Below are 12,645 nucleotides of genomic sequence, written 5' to 3'. Positions count from 1 at the left end.
ATAGCCAGGTCACAGGGCCTACGACATGCAATCAAAATCCAGGCAACTTCATTGATCATCATATTTCTGAAGGCCCTCAAATAATGCCAACAGATTGCTATGGCCAGCCATACACAGAGTGGTCTGTGTTTGGATTCTGCAGCTTGCCAGAGCAGCTATCAGAGAAGCACCGTCCATGCTTGTCAGCTAGTGGCTTTGGGTTTCTTCTCGTCATTCAGATTCTCCGTCAAAACAACTCTGTGCAATGTTCCTGGCCGTGCGGCCCGCATGCGTGCTAGCACTGGCTACGAACGCTACTATTCCTGCATGACAAAGGTACTAGTACCAATGGATTCAATGTGCATACGTTCACCTCCTGTATCACCAGACACCGTCTATTTCTGTAAGTCTTTGCAATGTGCTTCAAGCCACGCTTTCACTTCTGCAAGTTCATAGTGGTCCGGGCCTGGACCGCCTTGGTACATCACAATGCCATCCTTGAGGATGTAGAGACGCTCGGGCATGGCGCGGTACGCCACTGATGTCTGATCGTCCATCGTGTCCAGGACGGCGGCGCAGGGAACTTCGTTGAACAGGGAGAACATGTGTTCTGCAGCCGCACTCCTCTCCTCAGCACTTTTGTGATCCTTGACACGCACAGGTGCATGATCTAAGGCCCATCCGTCTGTGGGGTGCGCTTCTGGTATGTACACCACTAAGAAATCAGCAACGCCGCTAAAATCCTTCACCAGTGAAATGAACGTCTGCCTGAACGCTCTCACCCACGGCGGTCATGAGCAGCTACCGAAATTTAGCACCAATGGGCGTCCAGAACGCATGAAGGTGCTAAGTTGAAGAGTTTCTTTTCCATCAAGCGTCAACACAGTTGTATCCAGCATCGGTTGTCCCTGTCGAACTACTGGTCGCGGGTCATTGATGTCGTAGTTCACCTCCTGCACAGCCACCGGCGGCAGCGACTCGGAGTCAAATCCCTCAGTGCCGACGACGCCTTCTGAGTGGTCGCCGTCCATTATCGGCTGATCGTGCTCAGCCCTCCCACCTCGATCCCGTTCTGCAACTGTGCATTCGTGGCTGCGGAAGCCATACACTAGCCTGTTACTCCGGCGCCGAGATACCACACTCACTGCCGGTAAGTAATAAGAATATTAGTTACAAGTAGTTGGTCAGCTCCAGTGTCCTACTGGACTCGTACTAGTATTTTGAAGAAATTTTGGCTGACAGAGCTGGAGTGATAGATGCTTGCCACAATGCTACACAATGACTGGCATGCCAGTGCAACAAGAAAAATCATAGCCACTCGTGCATGACATGTCGACACTGCACTCACGACGACAGTACTGAGTGTACAACGTACTAAACTGTACAGTCATATAGTACAGTGAAACCTGTCTAAAAAGACGACCGCTCAAGGGACCTTCAAAACGTGGTCTCTGATACCAGGTGGTCGCCTTATCGAGGGTCATTTGACTGGAAATAGCATCCATTGGTCCTGGTTGCGGTGGTCTTCTAGGACAGGTGGTCGCCTTGTCCGAGTGGTTGCCTCGACAGATTTTACTCAGTAGTGCAGGGAGCCGTCAAATACCGTCAAAATAGTATTTTGACGACTCCCTGCTGATAGTGTAGACCTACATCATGTGACGTACAGACTACAATAGTGATCATGTTTTAGAATGACAGTATGTTGCAAAGGCGGAGGACACACTGTATGGAAAGCAGTCCCGGTTCCTGACTGCAACCACAAATCGGTCCGTAGAGTACGTCTTGGTCTTGTGGCCATTTGAGCGTAACACAATCAACAGTCATGCTATCAAGCAAGACTTCAAGTCCATGACCAGACTACTACTGTAAAGTGACAAACTTTCGTGGCGTGCAAATTTAGCATTTTCATAAATTGGGCTGGTTCACGATGAGATACTTTTGCGATTCTATATTATCTTCAGTCGGATCTTGTACTGTCTACTGAAGTATAATCAATGTATGGAGAGGTCTGCGGCGATCTATATTCGCAAACTAATGATGTATGATGATTGCGAGAATAGCGAAATAAATTTAATCTCTAGCGAAAGCTTCTCACTTTACAGCATAGCATGTAGCAGTGTATGAGACTTTCCTAAACTTCACCTACTAGTATCTTCTCGGACTCTGTTCCCTGCATCCTTTTTTCTCCAAAGCTTGGAGTACAAGATAATTATGATGTATTAATTTAAATAGAGAGATTTTTATTCCGAACTTCGGTATACAAACGATTTCTGCAATTTAATTTTTTCACGAGTTGCCGGAGCCAAGTTTTGGATGCCGCTAATAAGTGTTCAGTAATGGTGCACTGGGCAGGGTTTAATGCATTCTAAAACTTGTTTTCAGTGTTGTAAAAGCTGTGTAACCACGCAGCAGAGAAACGAAATAATTTCCGTGCAGCAGGAGGCGCCGGCAGTGGTCCAGCTCTCGGTCAGCCACAGGCCTGTGCCATCCACCGATCATGGCACGCACAAGCATAGTACGGCTTCAGTACCGCCATGGCAATGGCTGGGCCCATCACTCAAAGTCAAAAGTCTCAATGCACCATGGCACGGCCAAGGTCGCGCAGTGTAAGCTACCATAGCAAGCAAAACAATGATTGTATACAACGGAGGATGACGGGATGCTTCAAAGGATGTACTTCAATAGCAACCTCACTGTATACTGCTTCACCCCTTACACTGAGGAATGTGAACATACCTGCCTGGGCCACACACAGAACGTGCACATGTAAGACGTTTCCAACGAACCTGTGCAATTGTCGGGAAATACCGCGCAAAATGTTGGAAATTTTCAAAGAAAAGAACTAGTTTTAAAGCTGCAGAAGAATTTGCCATCTCTAAAGGAACTCACAATTGTTGAATGGAGGCAATATTATTATACTAAAGTATGAGCATGATGAATTTGAGAAGTGCAGTGTCCAGTTAAATCAGATCCAATATCCTAATCCTAGTTCAAGTGGCCTTGTCTTTTTTCTTTTCCTTCCGTTCACGCGTTGTAATTATCGGCAGAAAAAATGTCGTACAAGCTAAAGTAAATCAAACGCCTATCAGTATCAGCGCATACTAGTGTAACTCCAGTTGAAGGAGTCGGAAAGTACACTGGTCTGTCACAGTTGCTTTGACCGAATATCCTAAAGGGGGCTAGAGGTTAAAAAACACAAGCCTCTTTTTACAAACATAATACAATTCACAGTGGCAGGGCTAGAGAGGCTAGAGGTGCTTGCTGGATGATCCCATTACAGCAACAGAGTAGGCAGATGGCGTGATGCGTAATGCAATGGCACATCTAGATCTACACTACAGTGTACTGTTGAGCGTTAATACATCTTCTTCAAAAGCTAACAGCTGCAACCGGAAAACCGTATCACTGAGCAAACGGAGATAGTGTCTCTACTTGTGTGTTGTGTCATGCACTGACCTAAGGAAGCGCTTTATTTTACAGACATATGAGTGTAGATGTAGGGAAGAGTCAGGGAGGCCATGCCCAGCACTGAGCAGAGCATGGTATCGTGCATAGGACGGGAGTAGTGCGAGGTCACGTACCGTCTATACATGGCGACAGACCAGGGGAACGGCTATGTCGTGAACGGGTGAAAGGATGACGTGATACAGGAGAGGACAAGTTGCTCACTTTGCGCCATGTAAATGTCTTCATCAGAGCCACACTGCCTGTAGCGGTAGGTGCCAAGCAGTGACAGAAGCTGCACAAACAGCTATCAGACAATAGCCATCTCCTGTTTAGAGACTTTCGGCTATTTGTCGTCAAAAGTTCTGTCTCGCTGCCGACAAGAGTACACTGGCTGCGCTGGCAGTATCTCTGTTGTTTAAGCACTGCGACATTGCTGCTGTAATTTGGTGCGGACCTCTGCTACATAATACCCAAATGGACCTGGGCCACCTTGGTAGCTGACAATGCCATCGTCAATGATGTATAGACGTGCCGGCAAGGCCCGGTACGCAATGGCTGTCTGATCATCCATTGCATCAATAGCAGCATCGCAAGGAATTTCTCGGAGCACAGAGAACATATTGTTGGCTGCAGCACATCTCTCTTTCACATTGGCATGTGATTTTATTTGAATAGGTGCATCATCTGCCCACCATCCATCAGTGGGATGTGCCTCAGCTATGTAGATGACCAAGAAATCGGCAACGTCGCGGAAATCTTTCACGAGCTGTATGAAGTGTTCATTGAACGCTTCTACCCATTCTGATCACGAACAGCTTCCGAAATTTAGGACCAGAGGACGTCCAGAGTGCTTGTAGCTGCTCAGCTGAAGTGTTTCTTTGCCATCCTTGCTCATGACAGTCGTATCCACCATTGGCATTCCCTGTCGAGCGACAGGACGTGGGTCATGTTTATCATAATACCTCTCCTCCACAGCTACTGGAGGCAGAGAATCTTGAACACTGGCTTGGGCTGGGCTATGTCCTGCGTTGTCCATTTTTCCAAGTCTGTCATTAGCAGCTAGCTGCCAGCATGAAAAAATCAATGACAACTATTTCTTCAAAATTAATCATTACAGATCTTCGACTGAAACCAATGGAAACTGGTCACTGGTCCGATCCCCGCCGAGTAGGCCGAGCAGAGACAGATCCTGCCAGCTTTCGGCAAAATTTCGAGGAATTGAAAAGGCGGACGGCAAAATCGGAGCATAATATCGAGATGTTGGGTAAAATCGATGCTTGATACTTGGATTTCTTTGTTTCTTACCCGTTCAGCATGATAGTATACTAGTACGCTACCTTGGCTTGAATCGGACTAGGTCTAATCATGATTGTCACTGAGGATTCCGAATCGACATCATGTGATTTTGGAAGAACCCAGGGACACGTGTGTGAAAACCCGTGTTCAGTTGTGAAACCAACACTGCGATTTTTATGAAACGTTGTACCTTGTAGGTATACGGGAAGTGGATAAAATACACGTTTTTCCGGAGCAAATTATCGGGCTTCTAATAGGGAGGTTCCGGAGTACGATTTTTCGTGCCAAAATGCGTAGAGGCGCTTCGGATATTTTATACGTCGTTTTCGAGCAGTGAAATGTTCCGGAGTACGGAACTTATGTGTTTGCCGTCATTGCCTAGGTTACGATCGCAAACACGTCACATTCCCGCGCTATGCCTTTTTATTTTGAAAATTTGTACCGAAATCAAAACTTCCTGTGGAAAATCCATGTTTCTCATACCAAATTTGTACGCGAAAAATCTTTCTGCACCCGATGACGCAAAATCTCCATACAAAACATGGTTTGTGTGAAAGCCAGTCCACACGGATCCTCCGTGCCGAAAAATCGTATGGAGCACGCCTGGAAAAAATCCGTAGCGCCCACACGGATTTTGGCACGGAAAATCGTACCCCGGAACCTCTCTAGTGCCAGGCTCGACAAAACATCGAAGATTGTTTTTAGTACTCCCTGGTCCAACCTCTCGAAGACGGGACACCGGATCCTTCAGCACTCTGATTAATGTCAATATAATACATAATAGTGATTGAGGTATTGTAGCCAGTAATCGGAGTCGTCATATGAATTTTTGGGCAGAATGATGGACATGCTGTAAAACATATCATGTCGCCTGCTGCATGCATTCACAACATTCTTTTCACGGCTGCTACGGTGACATGCCTTCCGGATTTGCACTACCATGACCCCGGCAGTAACAACCAACAATGCCCAATTCGGCGTGACTGATGCAGTTGATTCACTAACGGCCAGTAGTATGTCAGTAACAGCTAGTTAGAACATGACTGTCAGCATCACAGTCACCAGTAACCGTTCTCTCAGTGACAGGGGGCCGTGTGAGTTCACGGTGGCATAAGATTCTCAGGACTCAGCAGTAAAAGGAGTGTCAACAGTGAGTATAGGATACAGCAGAGTAAGTCTTGTTGTAATGGCCAGCGGAGTAGACCAATCCAACGGCAATCAGTAGCCTGCGGTAGATCAAAAGCAGGCACGTTTTCTGGCGTTCGAATCAGCCAACATTAAGCTGGGGCTGAGGCACTATACTTGAAAGTCAACAGCTACGAAACAGGTAAGCAGCAGCTTTCAGCCTGTTTACCAATAAAGCAATGATTCCAACTCCACGTGCCACCATAGCTGCTACAGTAAAAATTAACTTGTTATGAGTATGCTGTCGACTTTGCCAGCGACAATGCAAACAGTAGTATAATGCTAAGTTAATAAGCAGCGACAGAAGCTGCATGAACAGCTATCAGACAAGTACCATCTCCGTGATGCAGGACTTTCGGATATTTGTCGTCATACAATCTATCTCACTGCTTTTCCTCAGCACTGCTCGCAGTAACAATGTGTTACTGGTCACAATGTTTCTGCAATGCTGTGCGAACCTCTGCTACATCATACCCAAACGGACCTGGACCACCTTGGTAGCTGACAATGCCATCTTCGATGACGTACAGACGTTCCGGCAAAGCACGGTATGCAATGGCCGTCTGATCATCCATCGTGTCCAGTACGGTATCGCACGGTGTCTCCCTGAACAGAGCGGCCATGTTGCTCGCTGCACTACATCTCTCCTCGATTGTAGTGTGGATTTTGACATTCACAGACACATCGTCCTTCCACCATCCATCAACCGGGTGCGCCTCAGCAACGTACACGACCAAGAAATCAGCAGTGTGCTTGAAGTCATGCACCAGCTGAATGAAATGCTCATTGTACGCCACCACCCACGGCTGTCAGGTGCAGCTTCCGAAATTTAGGACCAGAGGACGTCCAGGGCGCATGTAGCTGCTCAGCTGAAGTTTGTCTTTGCCATCCTTGCTCATGATAGTTGTATCTAGCATTGGCATTCCCCGTCGAGCCACAGGCCGGGGATCCCCAAGATCATAGAACTTTTCCTGAACAGCCACGGGTGGTAACGACTGATCAAAAGATTGCGTACCAGCAGTGGACTCGTCGGCCATAGCTATAGCTGGCAATCTTGGTTTTCGCTTCAACGGTTCCAAGAACAGCGACTGAGCACCCAACTGATAAAGCAACGGTGCAGCAAAGGGTGCCCTTGCTTATACTTAGTTGTCAGTTTACATCACCATCACCACGATCACTGATCGCTAGCTGCCAGTGCGGCCTGTACCTCATGAGTACCCTCGCTGAATGAAAAGACGAAGACCAAGGCTTGAGAATCCGGCGGTCGCCCCAACCCCCCGGCCTGTGAATGGTCCAGTTGTCGTTTTGTAGAAGATTGTACCAGGACGTGCCAATTATTCTAATCTAGTTACTGTCTGTAGCCGGATTACAAAGTAGTCACTTGAATTACAGTACTCACATATGCACGCACTGAGCTGAAGAAACATTGTAGAATTTTATATTTTTATCACACCATGACAGTTGTTATTTTTTGTATTGAAAAGTCGGTTTCCCCTGTAAACTTACACCACGCGCTAGGTATATTTTACGCACTGAGCGATCAGGTCAGCTGCACTTTGATTTGAGTCGGTTGACGTCACCAAGGAGTTGTACAAGCTAGGGGTTGTAATAATATAACTCCCTGCGTAAAAGACTGAACAGTTATGCACTACAGAGTACAGTGTAGTGTTTCTCATCGAGTTTATTCTGATATTTTGTTGTCAGTCACCGTGCTCCCGAATGTGTATTTTCTGCCCCCCCCCCCCCCCCCCCCCCGCTGAACTGCTTGTTCTAGCCGGTGTTCTCCTTTATCCAGCCGGCCATTATTCAACATGCGTGCTGATTTTCACACTACAGTGGAGTTGCGCGTCCAAGAATGTTGTTTCCAAGGCGATAAAAGCTGCCGGAAAACCAACACCGCCGTTCTTAACTTCAGGCTGTGGCATTCTTACTCTTAGTATCTCAGGCTGGACGTTCTCAGTTGGACTCCACGTTCTTCGGCGCGTGACTCTACTGTAGCCACTAAGTCCAGTCAGAAACATCTACTCGGATGGAGAGCCAAGGAGTATTTATAAAAAGTAAAAAAGGACCAAGGAACTACAAGTTAAACTATAATGTCCACTAACACCACCAGTTACTAAACAATCAGCTCATGTGATAACATTGCACGACTCTGACCTTGGTTGCGCTCACCTTTTTTTTTTTTTTTTTTTTTTTTTTTTTTTTTTTTTTTTTTTTTTTTTTTTTTTATTGGGAACACAGCCCTACAAAGAGACATGTGGAGACAAACACAAGACAAGACACAGGGGATGTAGGGACGACGTGCCGATGTACAGGGAGCAACTCGACCGACCAGGGGTCTCGGCGTTAGCGTTGCAACCTGGCATCGAAAAAAAGGGGGGGGGGTTGCATGGTCAGGTAGCAAAAAATAATAATTTGGTGCGAGAAAGGGGCGCTAGTATTGCACCAAATAATATAAATACGTGTAATGACTAAACCAGAAGGGAAAATGAAGAAAGAGAACAATAATCATAACAAGCAAGTAGTAGTAGAGAGGTGAATACTAAATGGGTCTCAAATCTCAATATCATCGTCACAGGTACTGTGTGGACCACAGCCATCTCTTTCGGATTAGATCCTTACATACGTTGACCTTGAAGGTTTGGAGGCGTCTTGAATGAGGCTCGTGAAGCAGGAGGTCCGCAGGCAGGTTGTTCCAGGGTGTGATGGCGAAGAAGGGGAAGGATCGCAGGAGGTAGTCAGGGGCTGTGCGAGGGGGTGTCCACTTCAGCTGAAAGGCATGGTGCGTCTGACGTTTTTGCCGTGTGCACATGCTAGCTACGGCAGGGGGCTTGGTTGGTGGCAGCATGGCCTTTACCTGGGGAGGCCCTGGAATGTAGTGCAGCTTGAACAAGTATGACAGGGCTGCCACCATCCGACGAAGCTGAAGACTTTGGAGGATGGTTCCAGGTCCCAGGAAATGCAGGGCACGTTGCTGAACCTTGTCCAGCTGGGCCATGTTAGTTGCGGCTGCGCTCGACCAGGCCAGTGGGGCATATTCAAGTAGGGGTCGCACGAATCCCTTGTAGACCGTCACTCGACCATGGTCGTCCAGGATGGGTGCTGCCTTTCGTAGGAAACCCAGCCTTTGGGAGGCGCGCAGTGCAACACTGCGAGTGTGCGCTCTGTAGGAGAGAGTAGGGTCGAGCATGACTCCCAGCAGCTTCAGGGTATCTGTCTCCTGGAGTGCTTCACCTCCAAAGGTGCCTGGTGGAGTGCAGGGGGGAACGTGCTTGCGATGTAGAGTCATGCGCTGTGTCTTGGCTGGCTCAAAACAGATACGCCACTTGCGGCCCCACTCCTCAAGACTGTTGAGGGACCCTTGGAGGGAGGCGGTGGACTGTTGGAGATCGTCAGTTGGCTGTACTAAGCTGTAGAGTGTGGTGTCGTCTGCAAAGCTGCTCAGCTGCGTTCCTGGAGTTAAACATTGTTCAATGTCACAGGTGTATAGAAGGAAGAGGCTGGGTCCTAGGATGCTGCCTTGGGGGACACCAGCCTGGATGGGTTGAGCATCTGACGTCTGGCCTCCAACCACAACGCGGATGTTTCGGTTGGTGAGGTAGTCCTGTAGCCATACAAGCAGGCGTCCGTCGACGCCGGCCTGCTTTGCTTTGTACAGCACTCCTGTGTGCGATACCCGGTCAAACGCACCGGCAATATCCACGGCGAGGACCTGGACACAACCGCCAGTACTTATGGTGTGGACCCATTCATGTTGGAGAGCCGTTAAGATATCTGCGGTTCCTCTACCACGTCGGAATCCAAACTGGCTGTTTGGCAACACCTCATGCTTCTCTAGGTAGTTAACCAGTTGCGTGTTTACAATGCCCTCCATGACTTTCGACATGATCGTTAGCAGTGATATTGGTCGGTAGTTAGATGCCAAAGATCTGGAGGACCGTTTGTGAACTGGGACTACATGGGCAAGTTTCCATGCCCCAGGTTGCACACCGGCTAAGAAGCAGAGGGCGAAGAGCTTTGCCAGTGGGTCTGCAAGTTCAGATGAGCACATCTTGAGCACACGAGCAGAGATGCCATCCGGTCCAGTTGCTTTTGATACAGCCAAGTTCGCCAAGTGCCGTTTGACCGTTGCTGCGCGGAAGTGAATGTGCTTTAGCGTGGCATAGGCAGGTCGTTGCAGGTCAGGCAGGTCAGCAGCACAGAGGTCGTTATTGCCAAGGCTACACTTGTTCGCAAAATGCGCTGCAAAGCACTCGGCTTTCTCACGAGAAGAGTGGAACTCTTGTCCTGCAGGGTTGGTCAGCAGGGGGATGTCAGAGCAACGTCCCTTGCCTGTTGCGCTCTTGATGGTTGACCACCACTCTTTGTCCCGGAGGGAACCTGCAGTAAGCTTGTTGCGAATTCTACGTTGATGTGCTAATCGCGCTGCATGACACGCTTCCACTTCGTGGTTAACAGTTGTGATGTACTGGACCTTGTGGTTATCGTTGCGGGGATTGCGTCGCCACAGCTTCCATGCCCTCTCCTTGGCATGATTGGCGTTAGAACAGTCCGGTGTCCACCATACAGGGTTGGATTGGTGCACCACAAGCTCTTTGGATGGTATGAACTGTTTCATTCCATGCATGATGACATCAGTTACGCGCTGACAGGACTGCTCCGCACACCCATGGATCTTGGCGGGCCAGTCTATGTTGCGGAGGTAGGCTCTCAGGCGGTGCCAGTCAGCAAGGGCGTATTTCCAAACCTGTCGAACAGCAGGATCTTCGCGTCGTGGATGCTGTTGGAGAAACTCGGCAATGATAACGGCATGATCAGATCGTCCAAGTGGTGCATAGGCTGTGGTGCATACGGGGTGTGGGAAATCGGAGATGATAAGATCGAGAGTATTGTTGCCGCGGGTTGGCTGGGTGACATGCTGGACAAGATGATGTGCTGCGCAGACTTCCTCCAGGCATTCACCGGCTCGGGTAGTCTTGCTACTCTGTAGCCAGGCTGAATTATGCACGTTGAAGTCCCCTGCAATTATCACATTGCTGCCAAGACGGCGGACATCATCCAAAGTGTTGTCTAGGTAGTCCATCAGGCTGGTGTCTGTCTCTGCACAAGAGCCAGGCCGGTAGAGCGCACCCAGAACAGTCTTTGTTCCGGAGTGCATTGCCAGGGAAATCCATAAGAGCTCGTGATCACGGCAATCTATATCGTCGTGGTGGGTAATGGATAGTTCACTCCTAGCCCACACTGCCACACCGCCACCATGGGCATCTCGATCCTTCCTTATAGGGGGTGAGTATCCTGGGATGGTCAACTCATGGGAGGAATTATCTGAGCAGAGCTTCGTTTCTGTTACTATTGCCACGTCTACATTATACTGCAGGATTGCATGCTGCAGGGCACCTATCTTGTTGCTCAGGCTGAATGCATTAGTCACTAGCAGTCGCAGAGGTCTGGAATCCATCATTGGGCATGAGAGGACTGGGCATCCTGCTGGGGTGGCTGCGCATCATGCTGGTCATGTTGTGGCGCAGATCCGTTTGATCTCTTCAGGTCTCCAGCCTCTGGTGGGGAGAGGTGGGAGTTTCTCCGTTTTTGGCCACTGTGTAGTGGAGTGGAGATGAAGTCTGCCGGTGGTGGTGGCGGCGGTGGTGGTGGCGGCGGGGAGGAGGAGGACGTTGAACCCGGCTGCTGTTGTTGCTGTTGCTGTTTAGTCAGAACACTGGCAGAGGTGCTGTTTCTGCTGCTGTGGCCTTCCCCTCCTTACGTTATTTCTATAACTTAGAGCCTTCCAAGTTGGAAGGCTGTTGGAGTGCGCATCCAAGATGTGCTAGAGCTGTTAGCCAGTTAGTTGTAGAACGTCAGTACCGTCGGTCAGTGCAAATACCAGGCAAATACCAAAAGCTTAGCACAACACTCCAGACCACTCTCACCTCAGGACAAATATAGTGATGTAGAAGTAAGCAAAACCAGAAGAGTGACAGAACTGTTCAGAGGTGCACTGACAACCTTAGCATAATACTAGTACATGATTGTATTGCTGTCAGTACAGTAGTACATGTGTGCTGATACATAAACCACTGTGATGTCATTGTTGTTCCGAGTTGTGTTGTTGACAACACCATAGTGTACTGATAAACTGCCAATAGCACTAGATAGATGCCGAGCAGTGACAGAAGCTGCACAAACAGCTATCAGACAAGTACCGTCTCCCTGTTTAGAAACTTTCGGTTATTTGTCGTCAACAATTCTGTCTACCTGCCGACAAGAAATAGACTGGCACTTTGGACAGCATCGCAGAGCTAGAATCAACGGCTCTTCATCAGTTTCGCACGTACTTCACTGACGTCATAGCGAAACGGACCTGGACCACCTTGGTAGCTGACAATGCCATCTTCAATCACATACAGACGTTCCGGCAAGGCCCGGTATGCAATGGCGGTCTGATTATCCATCGTATCTAGGACAGTATCACAGGGAAGTTCTCTGAGTACGGAGGCCATATGACTGGCTGCAGCACACCTCTCCTCAATAGTTGTATGGGTGTCGATGTTGACCGGCGCATCGTGTTTCCACACTCCGTCCCATGGGTAGGCTTCAGCTATGTAGACCACCAAGAAATCGACTGTATCCTTGAAATCATTCACTAGCGAGGTAAACTGCTGATTGAAAGCATCCACCCACGGCTGTCAGGTGCAGCTTCCGAAGTTTAGGACCAGAGGACGTCCAGGGTGCATGTAGCTG

At 48.7% G+C, this 12,645-nt stretch overlaps 2 protein-coding genes across 2 annotated transcripts in view; one reads left to right on the top strand and one right to left on the bottom strand.

Moving 5' to 3' along the window:
* Positions 1-374: 374 nt before the first annotated feature.
* LOC135805091 (thyroxine 5-deiodinase-like) lies at positions 375-1,010 on the bottom strand. The gene is made up of 2 exons (XM_065319087.1): positions 798-1,010; positions 375-626 (listed from the first exon to the last, which is right to left on the bottom strand). Exons 1-2 carry the CDS (start codon positions 1,008-1,010, stop codon positions 375-377), a joined length of 465 nt encoding a protein of 154 aa, XP_065175159.1.
* The window catches only part of LOC135830875 (microtubule-actin cross-linking factor 1-like), a 73,544-nt gene continuing 61,577 nt past the window's right edge, over positions 679-12,645 (top strand). Inside the window, exon 1 of the mRNA XM_065343088.1 lies at positions 679-1,129. The gene's annotated coding sequence lies outside the window, so the exon portion shown is untranslated. The remainder of the gene's footprint in view (positions 1,130-12,645) is intronic.

Source organism: Sycon ciliatum, chromosome 1, assembly GCF_964019385.1.
Source record: "Sycon ciliatum chromosome 1, ocSycCili1.1, whole genome shotgun sequence".
NCBI lineage: Eukaryota > Metazoa > Porifera > Calcarea > Leucosolenida > Sycettidae > Sycon > Sycon ciliatum.
Note: the sequence above shows the minus strand (reverse complement) of the source record. Positions and strands in the feature narration are given on the sequence as shown.